General features: G+C 43.3%; 1 protein-coding gene across 2 annotated transcripts in view; it reads right to left on the bottom strand.

Moving 5' to 3' along the window:
* The window catches only part of GALNT1 (polypeptide N-acetylgalactosaminyltransferase 1), a 242,526-nt gene that overhangs the window by 14,316 nt on the left and 205,106 nt on the right, over positions 1 to 23,104 (bottom strand). Inside the window, exon 12 of one of the 2 annotated variants that reach the window (XM_075586004.1) lies at positions 17,848 to 18,083. The exons of the other annotated variant lie outside the window; for it this stretch is intronic. Coding sequence (XP_075442119.1) covers positions 18,081 to 18,083 — 3 coding nt within the window. The 3' untranslated portion in view covers positions 17,848 to 18,080. Of the gene's footprint in view, positions 1 to 17,847; positions 18,084 to 23,104 lie in introns of those variants that run through there. 2 annotated transcript variants of the gene reach the window in all.

Here is a 23,104-nt window from a genome sequence, read left to right as displayed (position 1 = left end):
TTACAGTGAAGTGTAATTCATTTGGGTTCACAGTATTATACAGACAATATAAATCAGTATGTTTAGGGGATAAAAGGAATGATAAGTCAACTGTAACCAAAGGTTTACTGTATATCCTACTTGTATTTAAATAACTTGTTCAGCGATATTTTGTAATTTATTTGGGTTCATAGTAATATATATATAGCACATCAATTTTGGTTAAAAAAATTGAAGTAGTTCTGATAAAGCACAAACACAAAGGTTTCATTGTGTCCCGTTAACTGGACAGATTCCAGGAGATCTATACAGTGGCGAAAAAAAGTTTGTGAACCCCTTAGGATTTTCACATATTTCAAACCTAAAATGTTATGAGATCTTAATCTAAGTCCTAATAATAGATAAAGATAACCTGATCAAACAAATGACAAAAAAAACCATGATACTTTTTTCAACATTTATCCACAAACGATTCAACATTCAACATCCATGTGTGAAAAAGTATGTGAACCTCCCTTAACTGTTGGTCAGTCTCATGTTAGTTTTAAGGAATTTTGGCCCATTCCTCTTTACAGAACTGCTTCAACGCAATGACATTTGAAGGCTTCCTTGCATGGACAGCTCGCTTCAGGTCCTGCCAAAACATTTCGATGGGGTTTAGATGCAGACTTTGACTAGGTCATTATAAAACACAGAATTTCTTCTCCTGCAGATCAGCTTGTATGTTTAGCATTGTCTTGCTGCATAGTCCACTTTAACTTCAGCTTCAGTTCACAGACGGATGACCTGACATTCTCCTCTAGAATCTTCTGATACAATGCAAAATTCATGGTTGTGTTAATGATGACAAGCCGTCCAGGTCCTGAGGCAGCCCCAAACCATCATACTCCCACCACCATGCTTGACGGTAGTGATGAGGATCTTATGTTAGAACTCAGTGTTTGGTTTTCACCATACATAATGTTTCTCATTGAGGCCAAAAAGTTCTACCTTTGACTCGTCTTTCCAGAGAACATTGTTTCAGAAGTGTTGTGAATCATGTGTGTGCTCTTTGGCGAACTTCAGATGGTCAGCAATTTTCTTTTTAGAGAGCAGTGGTTTTCCCCTGGCTATCCTTGAATTCCAAAGTGCAGGGAAACAGCTTCAGGCGAGGAGAAACCTGCATGTGCAGCCAACACAACTTTTTCAAAGTGCAGATCTCCTCAAAGACAGAGATACAAAGTAGAGCTCTACTCAAGTTCATAATGAAGTTTTCCGTTTAATGTGATAGCTAAGAACAGTGGAATAACGTTTCAGGTCCCATATAACCCTTTCATCAGACCTGAGGAGTCATGGACACTCGCATAATCCAAGGCGAGAGTGGCCTGCAGATCCTTGAATATTCTTCTGAGGTTCTTTGTGATTTCCTGGATGATTTGCCATAGGATTCTTGGAGAGATTTTGGTAGGACGACGGCTCCTGTGTAGAGTGACTGTGTTCTTGAACGTTCTCCATTTATAGACTGTGACAGTGGATTGGTGCAGCGCCAAATCCATAGAAATGGCTTTGTAACCCTTTCAGACTGATGAGCATCAATAACTGCTTTTCTGAGGTCCTCAAGAGATTTCTTTTGATTGTGGCATGACGTGATTCCACACACCTGTATGGTAAAGACCTAACTCACAAAGTTTATGATCTTTATATAGGGTGGGGCCTCCCGAACCCCTGAAGACCTACATAATTATTTAAACACCTGATTCTAATTATCCCCTTTAAATTACAGTAGCTGATAAAACCAGGGTTTTACTTACTTTTGCACATACCCTGACAATTACTAATTATTTGTCCAATTCATCCGCCATTTTATTTGGAATTGGTTAATATAAACCCTATTGGATATTTAAGAAAAGACTGGTTTTGATTCAAGAAAGTTATCAAGGAAAAATTATGGCATTTCCGTAATTATCATTGGGGCTCACAAACTTTTGTGTGTGTGTGTGTGTGTGTGTGTGTGTGTGTGTGTGTGTGTGTGTGTGTGTGAGAGAGAATAATATATATCCTTAGAATGAACAAACTAAAAGCTTATTTAATAAATTTTGCAAGTTTTTTTTTTTTTTAAACTAGTACTGCCATGAATAAACCTTTTAACATTTAAAAAGACTAATAGGTCCATGAAATTAGTTGTTTATATGCCTATTGTATAAAACAGGTGCTATAAGTCTTGCCTCTATTATTAGGAAATGTAAATCAGGATTCAAGACATCCTCAGCAAAGATCCTCTTTATTATGTATATTTAAAAAGTCTAAGAAAGTGCTTAGAGTTCTCTTCTGGATACATTGCCAATGAATGTCCCAAAATAGAGATCCCTTAGCAGCATAGACCTGTAATGCAGCAGGTCAGAGTTCGCTGCGGTTTAAAAGTCGCAAGTAATTATCTTGCCCCTACTCAGGGTTACATTACCCCAAACGGCTATCACAGATTAAGAGTAATAGTCGCAGAAATAGTAGATGCCAGGTGTATTTTACACCCTTCGGATCACATTAGCCCCCATATTAAAGCCCCTCATAGGTAATTCCTTATAGTGTTTAAATGATAATTCAGGGTTTTTCCCCATTTAAACTCTAAGGCCGCGTCCATGGATAGTGAATGCGGGCGGAGGCGCGCTTCCGCTCGGCACTGAGCCCCTACAGCCGCAATGAGAGCGGCTTTAGTAGGGGCTCGCCTACGCAAGCGCGCGGAAGCGTAGGTCTTAGGAAAATTTTAAATCTCTGCGCTTGCAGGAGCGCAGGGCCGGTCACGTGAGCGGTTTGCCCAATGAGGGCGAACCAGCTCCGAGACGTCACTGGCCCGCCCGCCGACACGCCCCCAGACGGCGCGCTGTCTAAGGCCAGGGAAAGCACCCGCTTTCCCTCAGCGCGCCAGCAATAACCATGGCCGAGGCCTAAGAGGGGAGAGACACGTTGAATTGCAAGCCGCATTCTCGCCCTCTCTGTGATGTCACTGTTGGACGATAAAATGGAGGCTAATTATGCGATCTGAAGGGTGAAAATACACCTTGCATGTACCCTAAACGCCGTTTCTGCAACACTATCTAATTTGAGTGCAGTCAAAGAAAGAGCTCTGTTTCTTCTACCCTTGTTTTTGAGTATTTGTCTCTTTCAGTCCACCTCCTCACCATTACCTGGCTGAAGCAAGAGATACTCTCCTTTACACTATCCCTACATTGATTTAGACATTGCAATATAGAGTAATTATATTAATACCCATTAAATAGTATACCAAAACTGCCCAACCATGACAAGCAGGCAATTTGGGATTTTTTTTGGTTGACCTTGATATTTCATCATATATTATTGTGTCTTTTAGGCAAAACATTAGATTGGTGCTGGAAGAGATGTACTGTATTGCAGCACTGTGCTTTCTGAATTAATTGCCATTACATCATTCATGATTTGTTATATAGTGAGAAAGCTGAAGGGTTTGTGTTATGAGACACAAGGAATTAATTTCCATTTAAAACTATATTCTAAAACCTAGTCATGCTAAAAAAAAGCAAGTGGCTTCAGGTACAGAAGTGAGTAAATCGGAGTTGATTATTTATTCATTAAACATTGTTTTTCCTGTGTTCATTACACCGTAAGCAGAAATGTTTAATCCGTGATGCACTACTTTAGATATTGGAACAAAAAACAACCTGAACACACATTTTCTCAGTAGTGCTACAGTATAACAGATGTGAAATAACCTTGGCACACACCATAAACGCAAAAGTAAAAATGTGTTTTATTTTACATCATCACCAAATACACCTATATAATATAAAGGGGCAACATGTTTACCACCAAAAATGGAGTGGGAGCCAAGTTAAGGCTGAGTCCATAGAGACTGCAGCCTTACAGAGGCTGAGGGAAAGCGGGTGCTTTCCCTGGCCTTAGACCACACGCCGTGTCTGGGGGCGGGCCAGTGACGTCACGGAGCTGGTTCGCCCTCATTGGGCGAACCGCTCACGTGACCGGCCCTTCGCTCCCCTCCGCCTCCCCACGCATGCGGAAGCGCACCCTTAAGCCGCCCTCATAAAGGGTGCCGGGGGTAAGTCCGCTGCCTCAGCACGGCTCAGCGCTGACCATGCCCGCGGCCTTAGACGGGTAACACAGAGCAGGAACAAAGCCTCAATCAAGCATTCATACACTTGCTTGTATAACATAATTCTTGGTAACTAGTTTGGGGCACAAGAAAAATTGTCAACTTATTTTTTAAGATTTCACAGGTTGGATTAAGGCAGTGGTGCGCAAACTGGGGGGCGCGCCCCAGATTAATTGCGGGGGTGCTGGGTTTTCCGAGGCCCCGCGCTCTTCCCGAAGGCACTTCAATTAAGTGCCGGGGAAGCGGCGAAGGCCTCTGTAAACCTTACTTACGTGGTGCAGACGGCATCTGGAGATGCGTCGCCATGGCAACGCGGCATCAAATGATGCCGTGGGGTCATGTGATGTCGCGTTGCTATGGCAATGTGACGTCATGACGCGGCAGGAACCATGGAAAGGAGGAGGGGGGCGCGCGGAGAGCAGGACAGCTGGCAGGGGGGCGCAGGGGAAAAAGATTGCGCTCCCGTGGATTAAGGCATGGGTGAGCAATCTTTTCTCCCTGCGCCCCCTGCCTGCCCTCCGCCCCTGCTCGTACCCACACCCTCAGGCGTCAAATGACACTGCGGGGCCATGTGACATCACATTGCCATGGCAATGCGACGTCACATGAACCTGTGGTGTAATTTGATGCCAGGTTACCATGACGATGCGTCGCTGGAAGCCAAGGTAAGTTAGTTAGTTACAGAGGCCTTGCGCGGTCCCACTGCCTTTTACTTAAATGCCATGTGGGGAGAGTGAGGGAGCTCTGTAACCCCCGCGCCCCCCCAGTTTGCGCACCCTTGGATAACAGTACTTAGCATTTTTTGTGACAAGTTCCCACTACCATATCTGTCTAAGTATTTAACACTTGTGATACCCGAGGCTACCAATCCATTACAAATGAAAATATTTACTAACAGGTGTATACAAACACTGATATCGGCAATTTGTTTCATTTATTGATCTTTAGTAGTGAATCTAGGCAACTTTGTTGAAACTCCCAATGCTCCTTCATTCTGGTTTTCGATGCAGGTACAGTATGGACATGAGAACTTGGGGTTAACAAGAACATGGTAATGAATGTTAAGTGCTAGGACTAGTATGAATGAAAAATAAATTTAAAAAAAAGAGAACATCCCAGACAGTGATCCTTTATATGATGATTGAACAAAAAATTAGGTAGTATATTGCCTTTTCTATTTGTCTGATGGCGTTTTAGCACAAGTACATATTAAAGTAAAGGGGCAATCTAATGTAGCTGCCTAAACAACATACTTTTGTAAATAACTTAATCTATTTGGCTTCTTTAAACCAATTTAACTGTACTTAAAGCAAAAATGCGGCTCCTGTTTCTCTGGAAATTAAATATAAATTGTATTTCTTAGGGGCCTACTTAGAGAGACAATAAAGAAAAGGGAAGGGGGAAAGAGTTGGGTTCTGGCTGTGCAAACTATTGCTGAACACATTGACAGACAAAATGGAGTAGTGAGAGGAAATGAAACGACGCCCAAACCTTAGGTCATCACGTCTACAAAGTAACTCACATGTTTTATTTGTTTAAATACTACTTACATGTGACCCAAAATGTAACTCCGTAAACAGGTCACTGCCATTAGTGGATTGGTCCTAGAATGGATTGCCCCTTTAAGGGACTTGCCATTAAATTCCTCCGAGTGCCATAGGACATAGCTACTTTACGTCATGGGGCATTCTAGGGGCCCCATGACGTAGCAGCTACATCGGCTCGTTTTGCTATGGGAGATTGCGTCCTGGATGGCACACTTATGAGCAGTCACATGATCGTAGTACTGCCGCCTCACCAGCACTCAGAAGGGTTAAAAGAGGCTGCTCTCTTGAGTGAGTGCCTGTACTGCAGGTAGCCTTGGCAGTGTCAGAAATACTAGTCGCCCGAGGTCTTTCATCTATATTCAGATTTAAAACCTTCAGAAATCAAGATATCTTCAAAATTAGTGCAAAGTGTTAACTGCATTGAAATATACAGCTCAACCCCTTTATAGCGCGATCTGCTTATAACGCAGTCTGAGCGTGGCTCCCGATATAAAAACGGCTCCAATTTTTTTTGCGAAATGGCCGCCACGCACATCTCCAAGGTTTTTTTTTTTTTTTAAATAACATTCAATGCTTTATTGCTAATGGACACACACACACACACACCCTACACTAATAATTTTAGCATACCATGCAGGAATCGAACCAATGACCCTTCATACACTGGTAGTGATTCTATATCTGCTACACCATATGATTGGTGTGATGTCATTAACACTATTATCAAACTTAACTTCTACTGCACAGTACTGAAAGAAGTTAAGCTTTATAATAATCAATGACATCACACCAATCCTATGGTGTAGCAGGTATAGAATCGCTACCAGTGTATGGGTCATGGGTTAGATTCCTGCATGTTATGCTAAAATTATTAGTTAGGTGTTTGTGTGTCCATTAGAAATAAAGCATGTCATTTAAAAAAAAAAACCTTGGAGACGTGCGCTGCGCACGTGGATGCAGCCTGATGAAGCAGGGAGAGAGCTGCAGTAAGTCCTCGCGCGGCAGCCATTTCTCGATCCCGGTTATAACGCGGTCTCATTATGTGGACCTCGAGCACCGCGTTATAACAGGGTTCAGCTGTACTAGTTTAGTCACTATACGGATGCATATTTTTTTTTGTCCTAAACTGGATGATTTCATAAACTGCGATTACCTAATTTAACTCGTTCAGGTTGTAATTTACCAAGCACTAATGTGGGAGTATTGCACACCAATCCGGCATTAACTGCAATTGATATGAATGGCAGTTAACACTGGTTTGGGGCTTGATGAAACAGGATTAGCATGATAAGCGAGGTAAATGCTTTAGATTCCCCGTAGTCTTCCTATTTGAAAAAAAAAAGCTGTGTGTGTTGTGCACGCGCATAGTAAGTGAAACTTCTTTGACTTTTGTCACAGAAATTGTATTTGTGTTGATGATGTTTTAATTACAAATCAAAATACAATTTCATTGACAAAACGCAAATAAATTTGACTTAGAATGCGAGTGATCGGCACACATCCCCTGTATTAGCTATTTGCCCTAAGTGTGAATTCCTCGTGTGTGCGTGTGACTGAGTGTGTGTGTGTGTGTGTGTGTGTGTGTGTGTGCCTGTGTGTGTGTGCCTGTGTGTGACACAGGGTGTGTGCGTTTGACAGTGTGTGTCTGAGTGCACCTGTGTGTGTGTGACACAGGGTGTGTGTGACTGTGTGTGCGACACAGGGGGTGAGTATGAGCATATATGAATGACGGATGGCAACACTGGGTCCCTCCTCCACCTTGATCGGGTGCTCGGTGTAGCAGGACGAGCCCTCCCCGGTGTCGTCCTCGGTGAAGTTATCCTGGGATAACTCGGGCCCAACCACTGCCCCAGGGCGGGGCGGCTCCTCGTCCTCCTCCTCGGTCGCCATAGCTCCAAGGTCTCTTCCGCCAGCTCCCCTCCCCTGCACGGGGGGGTCCAGGGGGAGAAGCAGGATCCCGGGAATTGGGTCGGGCAGGATCCCGCGGGCAGGATCCCTGCACGTCCGCCTCCCCCCAGATATCCAGCAGGGCGCGGGTCTCCATGTCCGTCCACTGGAAGCCCCAGGTGTTGGTGATCAGCCTCCGCACGCACACAGACATCCCGCTGGGCAGGGGGTCGGTGACCGGCCTGGAGATCAGCTCAAGCAGGAGGCAGGCATGTGAAGCAGAGCTGTGCTGCAGGGAGTCTGCCCGTCCTCATTCACCCAGCAGCGGCAGCGCAGGGAGGTCTCCAAGCCGTGGCGTCCGTGAGAGCAGCCATAATTACCGCATGTGCGGCTGTCAGCGGGGCAGACCACAGGCTCCCCCCCTCCCCCAGGGGGTGGGGTTTTTTGGTATGTATTTTGTAGGGTGGATTGAGTGAGAGTGGGGTAATTGACGGAAGGTAGGAGTGAGTGAAGAGAGGGGGCGGGAGGGAGTGAGGAAAAGAGGGAGTAAGAGTGAGACGCAAGGGATAAATAAATGCGAGGCGGGAGGGGGGAGAGTTAGTGAGATGGATGGGAGATAAATACACGGGTAGAGAGTGTGAAATTTTCTGACTGACCCTGTCAAACCTATTATGTGTCAGCCAGATAGGGGTTCCTCAAGATTTTTCTAAATACTTCAAGGGTTCCTGCAAACAAAAAAGGTTGGGAATCACTGCTCTACAGGGAGAAATGGCCATTCTAAATTGATTAGCCTCGTGTGAAATGGGGGCAGAGCTAACAAAAATGGGTAGGGCTCACCTGCCAGTGAGTGCAACAACGGCTGCTACTGTAGTGCCGACGATTATTCTAAAACAAACCTGGGGCAAATCTCCAAAAAGACCCAGGTACATGCTGCAACATTTCACACATTTTTGCAGAGGCTAATAGTCCATCGGATTAACAGCGGGGGTCCCTGGAAGTCCCGTTCAAACGGAATGGGACTGCCAGGGACCCCCTGCTGTGTTAATCCGATGGGCCATTAGCCAATGCAGAAATGTCACTGAAATGTACCCAGCATGTACCTGGCTAGTTTAAGGCAAGTTTTAGAATACTCGTTGGCTCGTCTGTACATCTGAATGTCCTGAACGGAGAATAACATTTGAAAAATAGAAACCGCATTGGGCAAGAATCGCTCTCAAAGTAAAAAGAATACAAATGCAAAAAAAAATAAAAACAGAACGGACGGCTGCTTTAAGAATCTTATGATCAACTAAATGACCAAAATAAAAATGGCAAAGAAAGGTCATTGGGAACCAAACAAAAATTGGACAAATTAAGTGAAACTGCCATCCCTAATAGCGGATCACAACTAATATTTTTGTGAAGAACCTACAGTAATGTTCTTAAACAAATGTTACATCCATAATAACCTCCCTGCCCCCACCCCAAAAAAAGTTTTTTTTAAATCATTGTTTTGACCATTGAAGATTTAACAGGTGGCACTTAAGAGGGTTATTTGTTGACCAGTTTTCTTCCACCACATGATAATCTAAATTGTGCAAACTCCTCCACGAGAACCAACTAGGAAAGGGGAAATAGAGGAGAGATTATGGGGTTTATTCTATATCTGACAAAAAGAACGTTTTTGGTTGAAATTCCCCATTGACTTTAATTGAGAATTTCATCTGAAAACAACCTGATCAGCCAATACGGTGGATATGGAATAAGCCCTTAGACTGCTTCTAGTTCACTTTGGGCCTGTGTGTGAGTGCACCTTTAAGAGAACTAACTTGGAGAGGATAGATTTTAATTGAGCTGGAATGAAAGGGAAAGATTTGGAAGCATCTGTTCACATTTGTATAAAAAAGGTGCTGCCTGGCAGGCGCTACAATGCATCAGAAATGTGGGCCCTGTGCCATGCTAGCACTCAGCCTGAACTTGGCAGCAACACACCACCTTCATAATTAAAAAGGACATATTAAAGTTGTGTTAGTTCTCACATTGTGGCAAGAGAAAGAATAAACAGAGCAGAGTGTCGCGCAAAGGGAGCCTTGCTTGTCTGTGCACCTTCTTCCAGACAAACTGTGGGATAGCCATCCTGCACCCAACACTGTTTGCAGTGGTACCAGGGGACTTTGGATGAATACTCTGAAGCATTCTGTCACAGGTCACATCTGTTTATATATTGTAAGAAGTCACACGTCAAACATTGTTACATTATTACATATAATTTTTTTAAATGGCTTCAAACAAAGTTCCATACTATGGCCCAAAAAAACAAACAAACTAAAAGATTTAAATGTATGGTACCGGACCTGCCTTTTGGAGTTTGCCGTGGTGGGGTAGCAGAATGGATATGTTACTGTACATTAATACTGTGTGTGTATGAATGATTTTGTATATAAAGGTCAGTAGCAAAAACAAAACTACTATAAATATTAAAAAGAGTTTATGGGAGCTTGTCTGACTATTGATTCATGGATAAGTGCCCCCACAAATTTTATTTTATTAAAGCATTTATGTATCTCAAAAAAGAAAACTACAGGAGTACTTACCGTATATGATTTATTTATAAAGTGTCACCATATTTGCAATGCAATAAAATAGATGTGAAAGCGAATAACATTTACAAAAATATTACTAGGTGTACACATACTGCCAAAAAAATAAAAATAATTAAGGAAGTCCCTGACACAAGGTGGCTACAATTCACAATGAAGTATGTGATCAGCATGAAAAAGTTAAGGATTATTAAGTAGATGGAATGCGCATTTAAACACAATACATAGGTGCGCTACATAATGTTTCATTTATTGCAATACATGAGCATATAGCAGGGCTTTTGTAAGCCCATAATAAACATTTTTTTTAAATTTTCTGAGTAGCTTTTATAATTAAAATCCCTATGTTTACGATTGGCATTACTGCTGCACTGCATAAGCAATGCTGTAAATACAAGCTGGAAGAGTTTGGCATAGGAAATGTAAATGCCGTGGTTACTATTTCAGTAACTATTTAAATAATAGAATCCTCGGGATGATGTGTGCTACTGTAGCTTGAGTGGGAAGACAGCCCAATGTCCTGGCTTTCACATTGTAGAACAGCTAATTTCAAAGACATTAGGAACTCAAACTTTTTAAAGCCAATGTGCCCGCTAATGGCTCATTTAGAATGTTACAGTTATAAAACAGCACATCGTTAGGGCATGTTATGCACAAAAATCAGGGGCTGCTCAAAAGCTCTACGGAATATTCTTAACAGTGTTCTGTATATTCTGTTCCATAATTGAATTCACCAGAGCTCTGTCTCCTGCCTGCAGCAGCTGCAGACCACTGTGGAACTCGCTTCCTCACACAATGTGCATCCTGGTCCTAATGCATGAACCTTAATGTACATCAGGTGTACAGTATCAGTGCATTCCATATTATATTGAGTATTGTTAGACATGGGAAAAATAATCATACTTGAGAAAGCAACTACGAATTGGGATTTGGAAGCATTCTATTTTGTGATGTGCACTTGAAAATACATGTTGAACAACTGTTTACTGTGAACTAAAATATCTGACTTGCGAGGCGTTTAGAACACATTTTAGATCTGAAGACACACTGAAATCAAATGTGTCTCACTAAAAGGTGCCGAGCCCAAACAACGCCTAACTAAACGTTTAGCACCCTTTAGTGAATGTGGGCCAGAGAGTGCAAAATAAAAGTACATTGTGCGGGTGCACAAATACAAATGTGGCAAGTTCGTCTGTGATGAAACCTTATGCTGCGGCCATGGTCGGGGAGACTGTGCGGAGGCGTGCGCGCGATTACATTGCCTTAAGGCAATGATCGCAGCCATAGACTGCGCTGGGGTGCACAAGAAATCAGTTAAATTTGATTCCACGGCGCGACGGCCAGGTCACGTGAGCAGTTCGCCCAATGAGGCCGAACCACCAGCTCCGTGACGTCACAGCCAAGCCCCCCGACACGCCCGTCGCATCTACCCTGGCCACAGATCGCTGGAGCTAAAATGGGGGTGACGTCACACGCACGGACGCCAACGCGTGGTAACCCTGGACCCAGCCTTACACTTTCATTAGCTCAAAGACTGTGGGGATAAGATATGCATCATAAACCATAGGTGGGCAATATATTTAGTCAATACAAGCGTTTGTTAAATGTTGCATTAATTTGTGTCAACCTACCACAGTACTCTTAAGACAGATGTGCACGTTTATGCAAGCAAGCAATGTTATGCCAATTTTTTTTTTGAGCTGTTAGATCAAGATTTGCTTGCCACAATATTATAATATATATTATAATATATGAAGGTTTGTGTTTGTAAAGAGTGTGGTTTTCCTTCTTAATGCTTTATTTAAATCAGCCAGGTCGGAAGTGCAATTATTTTTTTGCACAAGTGGTCAGTTGTCAGTGTCAACTCAAGTTTTATACATGTGCCACCAAAACAGAAGCCAAAAAAAAAAAAAAAAAAAATATGATTCTCTTCATGACATATGTCAGATGCTTCATCTTGATACAAATCTCAAAGACGAGCCTGAAGTCAGTAGTGGTAAAATGAATGGAATCACTGCTAAAAGATATAATTGCCAAATATCTTAAGTTCAGCCATTTACAAAATCACAAGTAAACAAAAAACCCCAGTAAAAAATCTTCTAATGATATCTCATAAGGGGAGAAAGAAATTCCTTCTCGACTCCAAATATTGGCAATCGGATTTCTCCATGGATCAAAATCCTTCCCATGTTTACTTTTTGGTATATCCCCATATATATCTTCCCTTCCTAAAAAGCAGTCCAAGCTTTTTTTTTTTTTAAGACATCTATTGTATATGCCATCACAGTCTCCATGGGTAATGAATTCCACATTTTAACTGCCTTTACTGCAAAGAACCCTTTCCTTTGTTGCTGGTGAAATCTCATTTCCTCCAACCTTAAGGTATGCTCCCATCTCGTTTGTACGGCCCTTGGGATGAATAGTTCTTTCAAAAACTCCTTGTATTGACCCTGAAAATATTTCCATATAGTTATCATATCCCCTCAGATGCATCTTTTCTAATGTAAACAAAGCTAAATTAGCTAAACTCTCCTCATATCAGATTTCCAGTCCCATTAATTCATTCAGGGTCTCTTATCTGCACTTTTTCTAGTTCCATAATGTCTTTTTTTTTTTTTAGAGTGTTGACCAAAACTGCACTCCATATTCAAAGTATGGTCTTACCAAGGCTTTATAGAGGGGCATAATTATGCTTACTTTCCTTCTATCCATTCCATGTTTAATGCAAGATAAGATCTTGTTTGCCTTTGCAGCTATTGCAGGACTTATTGGGCACTATTGCGAAGCCCACTGTCGACAACCACTTATAAAATCCTTCTCCTTCAAAATTAATCTAATTTTGCCCCATTTCATTTGTAAATCGCCGGTTTATTCTTGTTTCCCAAATGCATAACTTTACATTTATATGTATTAAACCTCATGTGCCATTTACCTGTCAAAGTTCCGTGTCTATCCAAGTCTTTCAGGAGAGAAATTACATCCTGCTCTGATTTTACTACTTTACCCAATTTAGTGTCATCAGCAAAGATGGAGACTGCTCTCAATGACAACCTCAAGGTCATTAATAAACAAGTTAAAAAGCAGGAGTCCAAGTACCAATCCCCGAGTTACTCCACTTACTTTAGCCCAACCTGAAATATTTCCATTTATGACAACTCTGTTGTCTATCCTTCAACCACTTTTCAATCCAGGTGTAAATATTTTCAGAGTCCAATTTCCTCTATTTTGTACACTAACCTGTTGTGTGGCATCATATCAAAAAAGTACTTAATATATAATATATATGAATATTAAATGGTTTGGCCATTACTGAATTTGGCTCCTATAGAATATAACTTCAGACTCTTGCTCAATACAGAATGGGATAATGGGTAAGAGCCTGTTTCCACATATTGAATGTATTTCAAGAAGATATTTAACCTTAGCAATTGCTTAACGATCAGTTTTCTCATTTAATTATAAACTCTTCTCTTGCTGGAATTCTGTTATCACTTCTTTCTCACTCGGCGAAGGATAGACAGCAAGCCACCAGGCAGAGTTTTTGCCCTTGGAAATAATTAAACAGGAGAACATGTTTATTCTATCATTTAGCTCAGTTTTGCAAGAATATACAGTATGAAAATATGTGTAAGTGATGAAACCGCAAGTTTACGCCCAGCGACAAGGTACACTGTGTAATTATGATCACGCCTCATTCTTCTGCAGGCTAAAAAAAGATAAAGGATAGGATTAGTATCTATGTTAATCAGACGCAGGTCTGGCCATACATATGTTTCTCTTGTTGTAGCTACACAACAAATAAAAGTCTCTTGTAGACAGTTACCCTAAAGTAAAAATAAAGCATTTGTTTCTTCTACACTCCTTACGAACTCTTGGATGTAGGCCATCAGGGCCAGATGCTTTATTTACTTACATTTTATTAATTTGCCTATGCGCTTCAGTAGTTAACCAATTGTTTGTTAATATGGAGGTTGTGGCTTTCTCCTGTGGCACTATTATTACAATTGATTACTCCCTGGTAAATACAAAGGCAAAGAATTTGTTCAATACTTCTGCTATTTCCTCATCTCCAATAATTTGCCTGCCCATCTCACACTAAAAGGGTCCGATATTTTATTTTCTAATCTTTTTGTTATTAAGGTCCTTGAAAGAACTTTACAGTTTCTTACTTTCTATTGCAATCCTTTTTTCATTTGACAATATTTGCTAATTTGATTGTCACTTGACAGACAGACTGATGCACACATCGGTGATAGGCTGAACAGCCTGCCATTCACCCATGGACATCCAATGAGACTGTACATTGGCTGTGTAACATCTTAAGTGTCACATATGAAGTGTCTGTGGAGTTCAATTTGGAGGTGAAGAAAACAAGAATGCATTCTGCACTTCATAAACTGTGATAACGTGATTTTATAAATGCTTTGACAATTTTTGCACATCTAAAGACTAATTTTCTCAACTGCTGCTTAATCTTCAATGCTACACTATCCTCCCAGGCATGATTTATGCATCTGCTCTTTCACATTCTACTCCTCATCTCCTCCAATACCCACTACTCCTATATCTCAATATGACATCCCTATTGATTTTTATGTTTGCCGTTTTCTCACTCCTTTGTAAACTTTTCTGTTCTCCCCAACTTCACCACTCCCCACCTATCCCCAATTCTTCATCCACTTCACCACTATCTACACCGTTCAATAAAAAAGCATCCCCACTAATCATCTTCTCCCTTCCTCGCTCTCTTTACTACTCCTGCTGAGGATGGCTCTCCTAATCCTGGACCCAACCATCTTCCACATTATCTGCAAAAACTTCATCCCAATTTATTCCTTGTAGATTCCTCAATTTATTAAAATCTACCTTTCTAAAATGTAAAGTTGTTATTAAACACACATACTATGGTTTTGAATAATTTATTTCAAATGAGACAATGTTATGATAACCGTTTCCCAAATGTTCCCGGACTTCAATATTTGATATTACTTCTATATTTTTTGATATTACCAAATCCAGTAATGCCCCTCTTCTGGTTGGTTCCTCAATAATTTGGGTCATGTACTGTAATAGCACCCCTAAAAACCTGTTTCTTTTTAGTTATAATTCTCATCGCTCCAGTTTATGGCCGATAATTAAAATCACCCATTATGCAAAAATGACCCAGTTTTGATGCCTTCTCCATTTGCAAAAGTATTTTGGCTTCCTCTATCTCACAGATATTTGGTGGTTTATAGCATATCCTTACAAACATTTTCTTTGTACTTTTACCTCCACTGCTAATTTCTATCCACAAGGTCTCTACGTTTTCATAATTCCCATCATAAACACCTTCCCTCATAATAGGTTTTAAATCCTATTTAACATATGAACGTACTCCATCTCCTCTTCTAGTTGCTCGATCCTTTCGAAAAAGTGAATAACCCTAAATTAACATGAGTTTCATCCCACCATGTTTCAGTAATGCCTATGATATCCTACTGCTCCCTTGCAGCTATTAATTCAAGCTCCCCCATTTTATCTGTCAGGCTTCTCGCATTAGCGAGCATGCATTTAAGGATTTTTCCAGCAACAATTATGTTTTTACTGTTCAAGTGATGTTTCTAAGTAGGCTAAAACTTTGAAGTAGTTTAGCATATCACGAATATTCAAAGGATCAATCTAGAGTGTGTATGTATGCATACATGCATGTATATATATATATATATATATATATATATATACATATATATATATACAGCTAAACCCCGTTATAACGCGCCTCGTTATACCGCGATTCGGTTATAACGCGGTTTTCCCGTGGCTCCCGTTTAAAAAAAAAAAAAAAAAAAAAAATTTTTTTTTTTTTTTTCATTTTTTTTTGCACACTGCACACACTGCACACACTGCACACACTGCACACACTGCACACACTGCACACACTGCACACACTGCACACACTGCACACACTGCACACACTGACTGCACACACACTGCTCATTGCTCACACTGCCACACACACTGCTCATTGCTCACACTGCACACACACACTGCTCATTGCTCACACTGCCACACTGCCCACACACTGCTCATTGCTCACACTGACACACTGCACACACACTGCTCATTGCTCACACTGCACACTGCACACACTGACACTGCACACACACTGACACTGCACACACACTGCTCATTGCTCACACTGCACACACTGACACACTGCACACACACTGCTCATTGCTCACACTGCACACACTGCACACACACTGCTCATTGCTCACACTGCACACTGCACACACACTCCTCATTGCACACACTGCACACACACTCCTCATTGCTCACACTGCACACACTGCACACACTGACACACTGCACACACACTGCACACACACTGCTCATTGCTCACACTGCACACACTGACACACTGCACACACACTCCTCATTGCTCACACTGCACACACTGACACACTGCACACACACTTACAGACACTTACACACACTCACACACACACACGCACACTCACAGACACTCACACACCCACGCACACTTACGCACACTTACGCACACTCACTCACACTCACAGACACTCACACGCACACACACACTTAGACACTCACACACACTTACACACACTCACACCCACATACACACACCCATATACACACACACTTTCTCTCCCATACTGTATATACATACACACACACACTCTCTCACTCTACACAGACGGGGGGTGGGGTCGGAGCAGAGGAAAGGCCGCGACCAGCACCACCACCCGCTCCCCCCCCATCTCCCGCGAGGCAGCGGGAGCGCCAGGGACAGCGGTGGGGAGAAGAAACCCCCCGCTACCACCTCCATGCAGGCAGCGGGATCTGAGGTAAGCGGCGACCTGAGGGACATCCCCGCTCCCATCTCCTGCCCCGCGGCCTGTCCTGCGGTGACAGGGGGAAGCGGGGACAGGAGGGACATCCCCGCTCCCATCTCCTGCCCCGCGGCCTGTCCCGCGGTGATAGGGGGAAGCGGGGACAGGAGGGACATCCCCGCTCCCATCTCCTGCCCCGCGGCCTGTCCCGCGGTGACAGGGGGAAGCGGGGACAGGAGGGACATCCCCGCTCCCATCTCCTGCCCCGCGGCCTGTCCCGCGGTGACAGGGGGAAGCGGGGACAGGAGGGACATCCCCGCTCCCATCTCCTGCCCCGCGGTGACAGGGGGAAGCGGGGAGCGGAGGGACATGCCCGCTCCCATCTCCTGTCCCGCGGGATGAATATGCGCTAAAGCGCGGCGGCCTTTTTTTTTTCCCGCGACCCCGTTAGTAACGCGGTGGTCTCGGGGTGGACCCCGAGACCCGCGTTATAACGGGGTTTAGCTGTATATATATATAAATCAATCATCCATATTTTGGAAAGCAAATAAAATTGAAGTATCTAGTCATGAAACATCTTCCCTACAATTTTCAACTTTGTTAATCTTGAAATCCAACAGCTGACCAATAAATACTACAAAATATACAATATATACTGCTTTTGTTAGGTGGAAAGTTACATTTATGAGGAATTAATCAAGGCACCAGTTAACATTTGAAGAATAAATAAATAATGAAAGTGTTCCTGTTGAAAAGAAAAACATTTTTTTACGTGAAAAAGAACATTTTAAGTTTGAAGACAGAAAATCTAAATCTGATGGATCTATTTAACTGATGAGATGTTTATTGAATTTGTTTATGTACAGTACAGTACGCTGCTGAGCTTTTCCTTTAATAAATACAGTATGCAGAACAACTTTCAATTACACAATACAGTATAGTGTAGCGGCATTTAAACGTCTCCCGCAGGTATCTACTCCTTCACCAATAGCAATTGTTATTCTTCAGTTCTTGTTCCTACAGTACAGTACTGTATATGCCCAATTTAACCTGACGGCAGATCTGTCTGCTTCAATTTTTCTTTTCTTTTCTTTCAACTAAAAGTTTTTATCTTGAGCCAAAGCTGTCACTATTAAAAAATGAATTGCATGTCAAGACATGGGAAGATAGTTCTCGAAGTTTACAAAAATCTTTCCTTGCATTCATTACTACAGTCATGGTCGTTATCGGACTTTTATATTCTCTATTGTTAATTATCAGGCCCTAAAACATATGACCAATTGGTTGTGATGTGCATATAAGCTACAGTAAACAAAAGCAAGACACTTAGTATAGATACATAATTTTGGTTTATTTTCAATTTTTTTCAAGTTGCAGATGATTTATAAAATAGGTTTTATTCATCTGTTTTTTTTTCCTGATAACCTATTTTACTTAAAAATAAAAACCGATGTAAAAAAAATAGCCATTTAGCCTACCCACTCAAAATTGTAGATCAAACTTTATTTTCAGTACTTTATAAACCCATAAAAATTCCTCTGGCTTCATTTCACAATAAATTCAAGCATTCTGAACTGGTGCCTATATAAACATATTTGCATTATATTTTTAATGCACTTTGAAGCAAAATGTTAACCTTTTACATGGAGCAAAATAGTCTGCCTGTGAGGATTCGCCATTCTGGCGGTTCTGTCCCCTTAACCCTCACCTGCTCGTCTGGATCCATTGGCACTCAAGAAAGGCAGTCTAACGGTGGTGCTCATGCGCGGCGCGCGGGCAGTGCGCGGGTCCCGTTGGTCTCCACGATTCCTGGGTCCACTCTCTTCCCTCTGGCATTGACGCGTGACGCATGCGCGGTCTCTCCTGGGGTCTGCGGTCCCTGCCTCTTGTTCTTGCCCCCGCCATGACGTCAGAGCTACGCGGCACAACAGTACCCCACGCTCCGCCCCCCTTCTAACGCGGGTGTCGTGGCGCGCAGTGACTGTGCGCGACCATGTCGCCAGCGTGATGCGTGGCGCGCACTCTGGAAGCTCCACCTCTGTCTAAATCGGCTGTGTAATAGGCTTCTGGATTGCGCAGGTGCGTCCTATCAAAGAGGACGGTTCTGCTTCCTGGATGCCTCCCATTGGTGGGAGGTCCTTTAAATATGCTGCCTGAACTCTCATTCCTTGCCGAGCATAACTTCTGTTTGTGACGCTGATCCTCACTGCTTCCTGCCTGTCTGCCTCTTACCTTGCTGCCTGACCCTGCCTAGTACCTTGGACTTTGTGATACTCTCCTGCTCTGACCCTGGCTTTGGAAACTACGACATTGCTCTCTCCTGCACTGACCCTGGCTTTGGCTCTACGACAACTCTCCAATCCTGACTCCGGCTACGTACCCCAACGATCCGCTACTCTCCACTTCTAGACCCAGCAAGCACCACGTTTACACTGTCCTCTATAACCCTGACCCGGCTTGCAAGATTATCCTACATTCTAGACGCGCCCTCGTGGTTGTGATCGGCGTTCTATACTAATACCTACCTCAGCCCCGCGGTCACGCCACGTTTGTGGTGAGCTACGCGCTACACTGCCATCTGACAATGGCAGGCTAGTTATATTCACTAAGCCGACTTATCTCCTACTAATCAAGCTGCCAGGGGATAAGCTGTTCCGGCAGCAGCACAATTACTTATTCTGTAGCCTCCAACACCTTCACAGAAAATGCGGCTCTAACTCTTAGAACAGCAGCCCATGCTGCGCTTTTTTTTTTTTTTTTTTTTTAAAGGGTGTATAGTAGCCTTGGCTCCAGAACAAAAAAATACAAATCTCTTGCTAACTGGGGGTATCTCAGAGGCTGGGGGACTATGAATCAGAACTGGTACATTAAAAAAGAAAAACTAATAAAAACAACGGAGACTGCTGCTTCAAAAGGGCAATGTGATGTCAGGGCAGGGGTGCCCAATTCCAGTCCTCAAGCCCCCCCCCCCCCCTTCTTCCCCCCACTCCAGGCTTTCAGGATATCCCTGCTTCAGCACAGGTAGCTCAGTCAAAGACAGCCTCTGATAGCCACCTGTGCGGAAGCAGGGATATCCTGAAAACCTGACCTGTTGGCTTGAGGACTGGAGTTGAGCACCCCTGTGTTAAGGAATACATTAAAATATATGAGGAAAAACCTTCATTATGTTTTATTTTTTTATTTGTATTTGTAAATCAATTACTTTGCATATGCTATAAAAAAAACCTGTAGTGCTACGTTAGGCTTTTCTGATCTCCCAACAATAAGGGCTGAAGGAGCGTCTCAAAGCCTCCATGAGTAAAAGACACTGACTGAAGCAGGGTGAAAATCCTGATGTAAGCTCCCTTTGACCTTAGGAAATCACTTTATTGCCTTCTACCTCAGGCCCAAACATTAGATTGTAAGCTCTACAGCAGGGGTGTAAGGCCCGCGAAGTCATTTGGTCCGGCCCGCGGGAAGCAAGCCTGCAAGAATGGTTTAAATTTTTTTTTTAAACCTCCCCCTTTCCTGATTGGCTGCCCGTGCTGTCACTCTGCCAAATTTTTTTTTTGGCCCGCCTCTTCCTACAGCACTGCCCCCTCCCTTCTCTCCTCCAGTAATGCCGGCTCCTTAGGCTCCGCCCCTCTGTCCCTCCCTTTAGGCTCCGCGGGCATGCCAGTCTCTCAGCTGCACTGGCTACCTATGCTGCTCCAGCAGCCCATCCACGGGCCCCAGGTAACCCACATGCCCCCTTATACCCCCTCCCAGACACCTTACCCACCCCAAGGGGGAGAGGCCTTATTTTTGTGTGTTTGCAGAGGTGGGCTTATTGTGTGTGCGTGTGTGTGTGTCACTGTCTCTGTGTATGTGTGTCACTGTCTGTGTGTGTGTGTCACTGTCTCTGTGTGTGTGTGTCACTGTCTCTGTGTGTGTGTGTGTGTGTGTGTCACTGTCTGTGTGTCTCACTGTCTCTGTCTCTGTCTCTGTGTATCTCACTGTCACTGTCTCTGTGTGTGTGTGTGTGTGTGTGTGTGTCTCTGTGTGTGTGTGTCACTGTCTGTGTGTGGCAGCAGCCGCCTGAGGTGATTAAGGACCTGAGTATCACCAGGGCGGCGCGGGTAAGCAGCGCTCCGGGGGGGAGTGGGTATAAGAGGAGTGGGGGATGGGGGGGTGAGGGGGTATAAGAGGCTTGGGGGATAGAAGAACGAGTCTGCGGTGGGAGAGACACCTCACTACCACCTCTCCTCCTCCTCCCCACACCAGGCAGCAGTTGTGGAGGGTACCTGCTCCAATCCCCTCCCTGTTCCGCCCCCCCGTGCACTTACACGGCCCTCCTCCCCACACCGGGTAGCAGTTGCGGAGGAGGGCACCCGCTCCGATCCCCCCCCCCAATCAGATTTCCCTCCCCCTGTGTGTGTCTGAGAGAAAGAGTGTGTGTGTCTGAGAGTGTGTGTGTGTCTGAGAGTGTGTGAGAGTGTGTGTCAGAGAGAGTGGGTCAGAGAGTGAGAGAGAGAGAGTGTGTGGGTCTGAGAGTCAGAGAGAGTGAGTCTGAGAGAGAGAGTGAGTCTGAGAGAGAGAGTGAGTCAGAGAGAGAGTCTGAGAGAGAGTGAGAGTCAGAGAGAGAGTGAGTCAGAGAGAGAGTGAGACTGAGAGAGAGTGTGTCTGAGAGAGAGTGGGTTTGAGAGAGAGTGGGTCTGAGAGAGAGTGGGTCTGAGAGTCTGAGAGAGAGTGGGTCTGAGAGTCTGAGAGAGAGAGAGAGTCAGAGAGAGAGAGAGTCGCAGAGAGAGAGTCTGAGAGAGAGTGGGTCTGAGAGAGAGAGTGAGTCTGAGAGAGAGAGTGAGTCTGAGAGAGAGAGTGAGTCTGAGAGAGAGAGTGAGTCTGAGAGAGAGAGTGAGTCTGAGAGAGAGAAAGTCTGAGAGAGAGAGTGAGTCTGAGAGAGAGAGTGGGTCTGAGAGTCTGAGAGAGTGTCAGAGAGAGAGTCTGAGAGAGAGTGGGTCTGAGAGAGAGAGAGTGGGTCTGAGAGTCTGATTTCCCTCCCCCCTGCCCGATTTCTGTGTGCGTGCGTGTGTGCGTGCATGTGCGTGCGCACAGACACCAACCCGCAGTCAGTCATAGTCACCCACCACCCAAGAGTCAGTCAGTCACCCAAAGAGAAGCAGTTCCAGCCATCCCATTAGTGGTGAGTTCATTAAATGTTTGACCAAATATAGCAGGCTAATTTTTAAGTTGATAATTTTGGATGGCCCTCGAATGATTTTATAAATATCAAAATGGCCCTTGGCAGAAAAAAGATTCCCCACCCCTGCTCTACAGGGTCATAGTGCCTGCAAAATTCTATGTACAGTGCTGTGTACACTGGCAGAGCTATAGAAGGGCCACAACATGGATTATTATAACTAAAAATATAATGAAAATGGCACTGCAGTACTCTCAAATCCTTCGTATAAACTATAAAGTCTTTATCACTGATGCACAACCTCCGCTGACCCGGGCATCCCAAAGCTGGAACCAAAAATGTAGTTTCAAGCAAACAGATCGAAAGAAGCAAAAAGCTTTAAAAAAAAAAAGATACAAGATATCTTATAAGATAATGGGTATCGTGTCAGAGGAAAGGGTTTAGTGCCCTTAACATTACCATGGATGTACCTGCTCTGATTGATGTTAACAACGAGAAAGATTTTCATGGCTTGACTCCTGTGTATCTCCTTCAATCGGTTTGCTTGAAACGATATTATAACTGGTACGTCATTTAAAAAAATAAAAAATAAAATAATAATATATAAATATATATATAAATATACATATATATATATATATATATATATATATACATACATACAGTGGTTGACAAATCACCAAAAAATCTACTCGCCACACAAAAAAAATCTACTCGCCACCTAGTACCAAACGTGTGCTGCTTGGGCCAATATTTACTCGCCCGGGGGTTAAATCCACTCGCCTGGGGCGAGCAAATGTATAGGTTTGTCGAACACTGTGTGTGTGTATATATATATATCTGTTTTAGGTGTTCCTTAAACATTGAGCTAGAAATGCAAACTGCATCATGAAAAAAAACTCAGTTTTGCTATGAAGAACCATTGCCAGTAGCTTTGCAAATATTTTAATCTTTAAATTAGCCCATTTGTTCATAAGATGAACAGTATCGTTTTA

This window comes from Ascaphus truei, chromosome 2, assembly GCF_040206685.1.
Source record: "Ascaphus truei isolate aAscTru1 chromosome 2, aAscTru1.hap1, whole genome shotgun sequence".
NCBI lineage: Eukaryota > Metazoa > Chordata > Amphibia > Anura > Ascaphidae > Ascaphus > Ascaphus truei.
This window is presented reverse-complemented; position numbering and strand designations above follow the sequence as displayed.